At 40.4% G+C, this 11,950-nt stretch overlaps 1 protein-coding gene across 4 annotated transcripts in view; it reads right to left on the reverse strand.

Annotated features, from left to right (window-relative positions):
* Window positions 1-11,950, reverse strand: part of ABCC4 (ATP binding cassette subfamily C member 4) — a 351,018-nt gene that overhangs the window by 235,011 nt on the left and 104,057 nt on the right. For 3 of the 4 annotated variants that reach the window (XM_019524314.1, XM_019524312.1, XM_019524313.1), the window contains exons 3-6: window positions 8,570-8,690; window positions 7,945-8,169; window positions 4,622-4,711; window positions 1,161-1,324 (exon numbers count right to left, since the gene is read on the reverse strand). In XM_019524314.1, coding sequence (XP_019379859.1) covers window positions 1,161-1,324; window positions 4,622-4,711; window positions 7,945-8,169; window positions 8,570-8,690 — 600 coding nt within the window. Of the gene's footprint in view, window positions 1-1,160; window positions 1,325-4,621; window positions 4,712-7,944; window positions 8,170-8,569; window positions 8,691-11,950 lie in introns of those variants that run through there. The other variant, XM_019524315.1, reaches the window with a different exon arrangement.

Genomic DNA, 11,950 nt, shown 5'->3' on the forward strand with positions numbered 1-11,950 from the left:
CAGGCTAGAAGGCCCAGCTAAAGAAAAGGGGTGGAGGCTGAGAAGGCCGAGGCTCTGACAAGGGATGCTGGGGTCTCTGATTTAACTTAAACCAGCAAGGGGTGTGGGACAGACATTGCATAAACTGGTTTGAGCTAAATCAGTTAAGTCTGATCTACATTCAACCAGGTTTATCTCAAACTGATTCCAGCCATTTTCAAACTAGTTTATATGCACTGAATGTCTGTTCTGTTACAGGTTTAAACCAGTTTCTGATCACTTAAGCCAGTTTACGTGTAATGTCTGTTCCAAATGCCAGATCCACATAAAGAAATTTTAACTGGACTGTCAAGCATAACAAAAAAAGGTATCAACACAGAGGTAGCAGTTGTTAGATATTCCATCACTATGAGCCATCTCATGGTGGAATATCTCACAACCACTGTCTCCAGCTCACCTCAGGACCAAGCTGAGATAATTCAGTTCACTGTTATGAAACACTGCTAACCCCCACTCTAATTCATTAGAATTGAGTCTAAAATTAATGAACCTGGGGAGAAAAGTTGCAAAAGGGGGAGGTATGAAATTATTTTATAACAGAAAACTAAAACGTTTCCTGTTAGAAATTTTACCTGAATTATTGGAGCTACAATTTTAATTCTTGTTCCGTCATAGCCCTTCTACATCTTAAAGGCCCTGTATTACACATAGCATTTTTGCTGATAAGAAGTCTCAAACAGCAATCATGAGCACTTTTTGCTGGTACTCCTCTCTCCTCATGTCAAACCTGCAGCAGGAGCAGGAATAAACACAGTGCCTTTTTTGGTTTATTTTGTTTGGGAGGGAGGGGTTGTAATACAAGGGCCAGCAGCACTGCCCTCCCAGTCCCAAAAGCCCACGCAGCAAGATGCTAAGGTCAAGTACTTTAAAATTTAACCCCAAAATAAGGCACCTAAATAAGTAAATGGACTGTTAACATTTTTTTTGTCACACACCCAAGCTAAATATGGGCCTAGTAAGCATACATCAATGGCTACTTTTGGAAAAAAAAGGGCACAAGTCTGAAAAATTGAACTGGGGGGCCTAACTCATGACAATGCACAGCTCTTGCATCAGGCCAGCCCACACACACGAATTTTCAAAACTTGTACAGAGGACATATGCCCCAAAAGCTACTTTACCTGAATGAAGAAAACAACCTCCCAATACAGGTTTGCAAAGGAAGAAGAATAATCAGAATAGCCATTCCTGCAAGGCACGATGGCCCTATTTCAATCCAGAGAAGAACGGTTACTGCTATGGCTTGAAGTGGTCCCGCCCATAAAAAGTGTAAGAAAATTGTTACCTGAACAAATGGTTAAGACACAAAAATAGGCTTTAGTATTAATTCGCACATGCACAACACACCCAGCAGCGGAAATTAAATGTAATTTTGTATTTCTAAAATGGAAACTTCTATTCATTTTCCTGCTTCAACTCAAGAGAATGTGAAGTTGAGGTGGCAACTTTGTTGCTGGCAGACCTGGAAAGGGAGCCAAGAAGCAGCAGATTATGGCTTCCAGTCAACACAAAGTGAAATGGATACTCACAGTACAGTTACTGGGAGAAAACTAAAAGGTGTATTTTAAAATCAGGATCATCAGCTTGCTATAGCACAGGAAATTGCATTGGGAACCTTAAATCATTTCTTCATTCTGACTTGAAAAACTGCATTACAGGATCTGTCATTTTCTCAGCTCATTTACAAAGCTTACAACTAACTGAGTAGTATTTGTATGTGCATCTCTGCCTTTCTCTAGTCTATGTGGAGACCACAATCCTGCTGACTCACTTTTCAAAATGTCAGGAAACAGCAAACATGTCATGTGAACTTTACATTCCCTTGAGCTGAAGATTAAAAAAATGCAAAAATTTACAACAAACAACAAAGGGGAAAAGAAAAAGACTGAGGATGTTAAACTTGTTAAAACAGAAACAATTTTAAAAAATCTGAAAGTTTATTTTTCTCTTTTCAATCCAACTTTTCATTCCTCCTTTCCTTCATAAGTACAAACAATGAAAATGTCAGAAAACCTAAGTAAGTTTATGCAAATAATGTTTTTATTGGGAAAAATCTCAGCTCTTCACAATTCAGTTCTGAGATATAATTAAAGAAAAATAAATTACAATTATTGAGAAGGAAAAACCCTTTCTGACCTGTATCAAAAATATTTCTTCTGACTGAAAAAAATAAAAAAAACATTAAAAGGAGGAAAAGGGGAACAAGAGAGAAAAAAGAACATAAGGAGTTACTGGAGGAAGAGCCTCAAAGCATTTCTAAAGAGTAATCCCTCAGCAGTTTGTCAGCCTATTTTGTTTTCAAGTATTCTTGTAGTTTTCTTTTTCTCTCTCATTCATACTCTAAGTAGGACCAGCAAAAAGTAAGACTACGGTTTTCCAGCACTTCCCTATGAGCCCTTGCCTTCAGCTGACTATAAAACTTTGCTAATCAAAGTTCTCTATGCCAATTCACTACTTTAGGATTTTATTTTTTAAGAATTCATCATGAACGAAGACAGACAAAATCATGTATTATTGCCTATGTGAAATTCTAGTGATCTAGCCACTTCCATGTTTTCCCAAAATTAAGCCAAGAAAGAAAATTCTGAAAAATGGCAGTCTTCACACTCAGCAGAGCTTAGCAGCTTAAAAAAAAACCTCCCAAGGCTCTGTCTGCATTGAGTGTGCTCAACCTCTCTGATTGCCTGCGTGCCCCGATACAGGACCATGAGGTCCAGAAGGGCATTCCTTGTAATGGCTACCCTAAGCCAAGACAGGACACCAGAAATGAGATCTGGGAACTAGTCTCTCATCTTTGCTCAGAATGACTTTCCTGCTGTGTGTAAACAGCAGACATCTGATTCAAATTCAGAAATGAAAGAGGCAAGAGAAAGGAAGAAGGAAAAGGAGAAATTGAAATACGGAGTCTCAGAAGACTGTGGCTATGAACCAAAAATCATGGGAAGTAAGAAAAGACAAGAAAGACTGCTTAGAAAAAAGAGACTGGGACTAGAAGTCAGTGAAGAAAATCAGGGAGGACTGAGAACAAGTTGGCTCAGGGTCAGGACCACTGCTACTTTTCTTCCTCAGCACTAACTACCTTGTTCACTTCACAGGATGGACCTGCTCTGAGAATGAATCAGGATTATGTAGCACAGGAAGCTGTCTTCTACAGAACTCATCCCTTTTCTGCTGCAAAAGTTGGAAAGTGAATAACACAGGACTACTGGAAAAAAAAAAAAAGGGTCTTCGGGTTTAGACAGTTGGAGCTACCTTGAAGAACTGAACCATGGGGTCTGCCTTGCAGAAATGTTGAGCTCTCATAGCTGCAACTTAAGGTCAAAGCCCATCTCCCATTGACACATTATACCTACTTTAAGTACTCTGGAAAAAAATTAGCTGCTTTGTATTTAAATTTGGGCACCCCCACTGCATGCTAATGAACATCACCTCTGCATCTCACCATTCCAGGAAATCATGACTACTGCTTCACAAACATGAACATATCTCTTACATATTTTAGTGATGAACGTCCTAAAAAGGGCATAAATAGCAGTAATACTTCTGTATTTAGAGCAGAGTTTGAATACTTTGCAATAAACAAACTGAGCCAAACACTGAACAATGAGGATAAAACCAAATATTGAACACCTACCCATTCAGTTAAATACCATCTTTCCTGTAGCAAGGATTTTTTGTGATATCTTTTATAGGGCCAGCTGTACAGTTGGGAGGACTGCATGAAATCTTGCCCAACAGCTTTCCCAACTTTATGACTGGTCCAATAAAAGAGATCACAAAAAAGCCTTGCCTCTTGTATGATTCCTGGACCATCACAGGTACAACACCACTCTGTACCCTATCTTTCCTGAGCAGAGAATAAGGCAGGGAGCCTGTGGAAAGTTATAATCTCTCAAACGCATATGCATTTCTAGAATGCCCTAATTGCTGAATGCCTGTGTTGATGATCATTTGTATGTAACAATATTTAGGTTAAATGCTCTTTAGCATAATAAAACTGCTTAGGAAGCTATCAATTAGTTCAATAACATGATGCTGTTTTATCAATTTAGCCTAGCATATATTTGTTTTAAACAGGAGTGTCAAACAAGTCTGTGACCCTAGGCTGCATCCAGACCATAGAGCTCTCCACAGGCTTGACCCAGACTGCAAAGAGCCTCCCAGGCCAGATGCAGGCAGTTGGGAGAGCACTGGCAACACAGGGTTAATGCAGCTGTTGCTTGCAACCTACCCCCACCCCAGCAACTCATGGCCATTCCATCTTTGGCACACAAGGTTTTTCTGGGTAAATTGGGTATCTTTTATTAGACCAAATCAAATAATTGGAAAAATTCTAAAGTAAAAGTGAAAGACCAAGTTGTTTTTACAATATGTACATTAATACATTTGTAAGCAGAGCTGCCATGCCTCCTCCCTCCCCGCCGCACTTAGAAAAAAGAAATCCTCTTCTCCCCACTCCTAATTTCACGATGTTTGGTAAACCAGCAAAAGATATTTATGGCCACTAACTGTGACCTCATATTCCAAACTCATTAAAATCTGTGCTTTAAATCCATTTAAGATGATCAATAATGATTCTTACTTGGTCAAATTTGTTCACATCATTTGATAGAAGATTTACTATTTGGCCAGTGGTAGTTTTTGCCATAGCTGAGTTACTGAGACGAAGTGCCTAAAAAAGAGAAAGAAAAACTCCCTAACCTCAGGCTTTCATAAATTGTGTTGTATTGATATAATTTTTTCATGCTTTAGGAGGAGTCTATCCACAAATCTAGCACTGAAAAAAGGATTATGAACCCCACCGCCCCCCCAAGCCCTGGGATGGTCCCCACTCTGCCACCAATCAACTGACTGGGGCCATCAGAGACTTTAATGGCATGCAATAGAACCCCTGTGCAGTCAATCTAACCACACATTCATTTTAAGGCACCAATGAAACCAGCTAAAAAAAAAGTATTACCCATTTTGTGGCTTATTTTACTTTTTGTAATGCCTTTAGATGCCTGAATTGTGATTAGGTTACACTTTAAGAGGTGACAAGATTAACCAGTTAATCATATCTTAAGTGTAACGTCTGCCAGGGGTGTCAGTGAATTAAATACAGCTAGAACATTAATGACAGGCATTCAGCACTCACCAAAAATTAGCATTTCAAAAGGTACATACTTTTACTACAGACATTAATGAACATGACAAAAGTACTGGTAAATTAGCATTCAGCTTCTCTCAAAAGCACATATACAGGATAAATAGAAGGTCTGATCTATCTGTACACCTTAAATAATGAAGACAACTGATTAGTAAGGTTTATCCATGTTCTGCCATGACCTCAGCCTTCACCCTGAGGAATAAACATTTATGAGATGAGAGGAGATTAATTTTCCATTTAATCACATCTCTTGAAATAAGGGTGCACACTATGAACACTTTGCCTTTCCAAGCTTTCAGCCCTGTAAGCTAATTTCAACAGTGCAACAAACAGCATTTGCCATATAAATATTTCATGAAATTCAAACTGTTATGATAATCAGTATAGTAAATTAATACCTCAGAGATATGTTTATGTACAAGAAAGCAGTGTGCCATGTTAGAGCTGAGTTCCCAGAGGATAATTTCCAAGGTATCATAAGAGGGAGGAGAATAAATATGTGCAAGAAAAACAATCCAACAGTTCAAGATGGCCTTGTACACTATTCCCTAGCATATTCCCTTTCTGTACTATACCACTGTCCCCCAAACTCCCTGCACATCCTTATTTGTACGTGTTGTAAATATGTACTCTAACTTTTTTCCTTGAAGTAGGAACAGTACCCATTTTATGATTCTTAAATGAAAAAAAAAAGATCAGTTTATGTTCAAGTTGAAATACCTAACCCTTGCCAAATTCCTTTACTAATCAAATACTGAACAGGCACCACTCCAATAACTTGGGAGGATGAAAATTAAAATTGGCTCTCTCCAGAGCCCCTAACTAGATGGACAGATCATTCTCCCCTCTGATACCTCCCCACAGGATTTCTGCTTGGGAAGCAGAAGTGAAAACAGACCTGAAGACTTGGGTGTGCCCTCAAATCACAGATAAAGGGAGAGAAGCCACAAGGCTGCTGCTTCAAGAGCTACACAAGGTAGGCAGAAGCAGCTTCCTCCATCTGCAGCCCTACAGTAATAACACCTGTTCTTTCTGCCCCACTGGTTATTACCTAACAACGCTGAGGGGTTTTCAGATGCAGGTTGCTTCACGTCGGATAAAGACAAACAAGTGAAGGCAAACAAACACAAGGGCAACATTTAAACAGCAGGCCCATGCCTTAACAATAGGGTAGGCATAGGGTGCTCTTCTCTTTCTCAAATACTAAGCATTTAAATTGGGACCAGTGAAGCATGTCAGCACTCCCATCATACAACTGACAAGATTTTCCACAGACTCCATCCTCTTCTGAAGTGTCTCATCCTCCCACAATCAGGAGGGCAGAGAGTACCCAAGGGGGACGTCAGTCTGCTAGTGAAAGGTCCCCCAGCCATATCCCATGTCTCCTCACTCTGGGAGCTGGTCTTTCTAGCCTTTATCTACAAGTGGTCTCAGACAGCTCTGCAGTCCTCTTAAAATTAGATTGTTCATTCTTGCACCTTTTAACAAAAGCTATGCCTCCAGTGCTGAAAGGAAGGAAAAACAGCTTATGGACTACTGATCCACAAATTGGTCTAAAAGGAAAAAAATAAATAAATCTCCAGAAATCGTCCAGATTTGAGAGGCAGGCATTAATCAGACTTACCCTGTTCCAAAAAGAACACAGTTACATCAAGGGCAGGGCAGGCCTATGGCAAAGCAGCCCCTAAAAGCCCAGAAAGGCTTTAAACTGAGACAAGGTTGAGAGTGCCCAAAAGTTCCCCTACTGCCCTTCCCTTCTGGATACCAGGAGGCAGGCAAGCCCCTTCCCATGAACACCCCCAACATGCAATTTGAGGCATCAGGAACAGCTAGGCTCCAGTATATCCAGTCATGAACTCTATTTCCCCCATTCCAGAGCTTGGTACTCTGTCCCACTACACCTCTAGATCACAACAGCATGGTCAGATAACAATCAGCAGATTCTCCCCAGTCTTTAGGTTCCTTTCCTACCACAAGTAGTAGCCCCAAGTAGATTCCATATTCAGCATGGTATGAAGGACACTCAGTTGTATGGTAACCCTAATTTATATTTGTAATAGTAAGAGCTTTGCTAATAGCAAGAGTTTTGCATGCTCATTCCATAGTAAGCCGGTGAAGTGGCATGTAGCCTCCTGCTCTGTGAGCGTAACCGAACCATGAACCTAGATAGTAAAATGTTGTAATACAGCAGAATGTGTTAGATCATGACTCAACCCCAAATTCCTAGCCTGAGATAACCAAATCCTTAGCTCAAGATAACGTTGTTTACTGCAGACTATATAAACTGTACATTCTTAAGTTACAATGAGTTCCTCAGCTCTAGCAAGAGTTCCGACTTGCGCAGAGCCCCGGCACAGGCTATTGCATCCCCAGGATCAGAACACTCTAGAGCCAAGAGAACCATGTGGGGTGGCGGCTGCCGCCTAAATCCAATGTGAAGTGACCGTCCTCTCTGCTCTGTTCTATTGACTGCCTCTGCGAGTATCCTTAAACAAAGCTTTGCAAAAGTGAAAACAACCGTGAGTAAGTCATTTGTTCAAGCACAAGCAATCTTCTGAACCCAGTAGTTCATTCTAAGACAATATTAATATGCATTATATTCTATCAAATGTAGTAACATCAATACTATTGCAAAAATAATAATAAATAAGGAATAAAGGATAATAACTAAGGAATGCAAATATTTATTATGACCAGCTACTAGAATCAAATAGCCAACATATTATATACATTTTAAAACATAAAAGGTTGCTTACCTTCCGATAAATCATATGGCACATAGCTACTCTCAACTTCATGCCAGCCCGTTGCACATGATAAAAGTACAAGTGGTGCATTATAGCTAGAATTAGTGTACACACAGACAAAGCAGCTGTATAGCCATAGGCAAAATTCAAAGCAACAGTGTCAAGGGGATCAAAATTTTCAAAATAATTAATAATTTTTCCCAAAAATATTGGCTGTATTATCTTGAGGGTCTCCTGAAAGAAAGAAAAAAAGGGAGGGAAAGAGAGAGAGATTTTATATTGAGTATCAAGCCAAATAAGAACTTGAACTACCAGCACTGTAGCTCACCTTGTTAATTTGTTTTACAACATTACAAGAAACCAGATGACTGTTTGTTTACTGATGTACTCCAGAAGAGGTACCTTTGATATTAAAAATATGCCAACACAAACTTTTGAAAAATACTCCAAGCCATCAAATATTTTTTTTTAAATCGCATCAGAGCTGCTATTTTGTAACAGGTAAAAATCAAGTAGGGAAAAAGCAGGTCCCAGAACAAAGTTGCCAGTGTTCACCAAACACCAGTTGGACCAGACTACATTTCACATCGCTATAAGGGAAAAAGTTATATTTTACCATATTGTCATCATTTACCTCAATTAACGTGAAGAGCCCAAAGACTAGATAGGATTTCCAATAACACAGTATAATTGCTTTGGTTAAATGTGGTGTTCTTGCTGCTTTTTTTGCTTTTTGGACCTCCTTTTCCCAGTACCTAGAATACAAAGTAAAATGAAAGTGAAGGACAGAGAAGTATGACTTAAAAAAATAAAGAAAAACAGAAGATAATTTGCTAAAGGAGTGAAACAGAGTTAGACATGCTGTAGAATTTCAGTGTTCTCTGACCACTGTACACCAGAGTTCACCAAGATCCATCCTGAGGGCCAGATCTGGCCCGCAGAGCCATATCATGCAGCTCACAGGGTTCCCCACAGGTCTGGAAATTTGGCACTGGGGGAAGAAATGGCAGCTTTAATTGCCTCAGCTCCCAGGGCCACGTCAATTAACACTGCCATGTCATTCATCCTACTGCCAAATTTCCAGACCTGTGGGGAGTCCTCTGGCCAGATAACATGACCCAACAGATCAAACTGCACCTGTGGACCAACCCCGTGTACAAGATCAGGCCTGGAGATCAACCCCATGCCATTCATCTGGCATGCACATGAGTGTTAAGCACCACTGCTCTAACATCACACAGACTGTTTTTAAAATAAACATTATAGGAAAAACAGATTTTTGTTTCTGACTCATGAAAGGCTTGTATTTAATATTATAGACTTATTTGTTCCTCTGCGTTGAGAGCAAGCAACTTATATCACAAAAACTTGGACTGGCTGCTAACTTAATACATAGATACTACAAAAGGCAGAACTCCTAAGGCATCATTTAGCTGTTCTTGACCCAGTTCAGACTGAGCCAGTTATGTTAGTTAAGGTAAGCTAAGTTATATTCTTTCCTGGTTCTAGCCTGTATCAAGGAAGGGTGGCAGCAGTACATGGGAAGTAAGCACATTCCAGACTACCACAGTGTTAGCTTACCTGCATCTGGCCTCTGGTTCTCTTAACTTCATTAGGTGGAAAGGAAGCACAACCATGGTAATGGGGTAGATTGTATCATTATAGCAATGAAAGTAGCACTCCACAGGCTGCCAAAGGCAGGGAATGGAATTTTCCCTGACCTATCCAGAGTGGTAGGTCCTCCTGTGCTGCTGTGCAATAGTTCACAAGCAGGACACTTTCTTTTCACATTCAAACAAAAGATCAGGGAAAAAGCAATGGGGGAGGGGGAAGAAGAGTGGTTTTGTCCACTTTCTACAACATACCACAAAACAGTTCTTAAATCATAAGATTTTAAGGTGTTCCACTTGGTTTCTAGGGGCTAAATTTCAGTAAACTCTGAGGACTGAGATTAGGTCAAGGGGTCAAATCCATATCTAACAATGGATTTGTGTTGCACACAAACACCAAGCAGATAGAAAATTTTGTTCTAGTGGCCACTCTATTATTAAGGAACTCCATTTTTACTCCAGTCTTCACAATCTTTTCTATAGATAAAAGAGTTTACAAATATGGTCAGCTGAAAGCGTCAGGTTTGAAGCCACAACTGGCTAGGTTTTGTGATGCTTCTGTAAACCTTAGTCTAGCAGTGGAGAAGGCCGTTTACTTCCGTAACAGTGTATGAATGGCTCTCTCTGTGTGCTGAACAAGACTGAAAAAAACCAAACATATACACATACACAGGCAACTTTTCTGGTTTGTGTTTCACATAAACACACAGCAAAAGAACAGAGGTATAAAAAAAGCAACTACATTCCATGGGCAGCACCAGTGCACAGGGCAGTGTCAGCAGCGTGGCCAGCCTCCAGCTGCAGCAGTGGGTATATTTGGACCCCCCCACTCCCTCCTCTGCCAAAAGATGGCACCTGTGGCTGCTGCCTCAGTCCCTCCCCTACAGTTACACCCCTGGAAAAGAGAGCAGTTATTAAAAGAGCGATCAGAAAGAGTTTGTCCTCCTCCACAATGAAAGGCCTGAATCGCTTTACGGCACATCAGTGGATATTCACTTTGATCATAATGAAGACTCATCAACTCATAAAGTCCTCCCCACCCACTTGTACAGTTACGTTCTGCTATGCTAATAGTCTTGGAATTTGGCAATAATCTCCTGCTGGAAAGTTGTTAAATGCTGAATTCCAAAGGGATTATTGCCTTCTCTTCTTCAGCTGTGGCTAACTCAGCCAGAAAGAGGTAGTTAGCTGTGTTAGTCTGAAGTCAGTCAGAAAGCAGGCTAGATATGCACCTTTAGAGACCAACTAAACAAGATCTATATAGCACAGGGTTTTGTGAACCCAACTGGCCTTAGGTTCATGAAAGTCTGTGCTCGATATACAGATCTTATTTAGTTAATCTATAAAGGTGCATATCCACCCTGACTCAGTCAGAGCAAGACAGTGAAAGATCCTTCCACTCCTCTCTCCTCCACAGAGAAGCTCCTGCTCCCAATCCAGTAGTGAAGATCAGACCTTTCATAACCCCCTCATGTAAAGTGCAGGAGGTTAAGTGACCATGCTGCCATTCTTACGGCACAAAATAGAACTTTTCTAGCAGCCTACTCCAATTTGATTGAAAAAACTGCTTGTATCAGATTAGTTTTTGATAAAAACCTATTAGAGATTTTCAAGGCACATTTTTTAATTATCAGATCTTCTTCAGGAGACCCAAGAGAGCAAAAAAACCAAACACACACACCTTGCCAAATTGATTCTCATTAAAAGCTGTATTGCTATAGTAAAGCCCAACTCTTATGCCCAAGATTGCAAAAAACACCAGGAAGAATGCAACCTTTGAACGTACACAAAAATAATATTTTTATTGCTGTACTATACCAGTGCAAAAATTCCTGGTAAAGACAAGCCTTTAAGGCTAAGTACAGACAGCCAAAAAGCTAGAGGCAGAATCAATTCAGTCTTCACAGGTTGGTCTAAGCTGTGTAGATTGAACTGAAAAGCAAGTGAACAGATATTCACTTGCCTTCAATGGCCCAAGCCGAATGCCAGGGGGCACTAGAGCACACCTCCCTGCTCCATTAGAACAGACAGCTTGGGCCAAAGCTAGCCTGCCCACCCACCCTGCGAGGCGTGGAGGGGGGGTGGGATGTTGGGGGAGAGGTACATGGCATCCTAGGATGCTGGGGGACTGAGTTAAACTTGAATCTGGAGGGGATCTGGGACAGAAGTTCAATAAATTGATTTAACCTAAATCACTTAAGTCTAATACTACATCCATCCAGATTATACCGGTTATAGCCATTTTGCAAGCAGTTTACATACACTGAACTTCTGTTGTATTACAGATTTGAACCAGTTTCTTATCACTACAGATAAAACCAGTCTATCTGTAATTTCTGTTCCTAGCCTATATGTTCTTCACCGGCGATTTGGACAAGAGGGTGAAAAGCACCTTGTTCAAGTTT

This window comes from Gavialis gangeticus, unplaced genomic scaffold (genome assembly GCF_001723915.1).
Source record: "Gavialis gangeticus isolate Ggan-Ray unplaced genomic scaffold, GavGan_comp1, whole genome shotgun sequence".
Lineage (NCBI taxonomy): Eukaryota > Metazoa > Chordata > Crocodylia > Gavialidae > Gavialis > Gavialis gangeticus.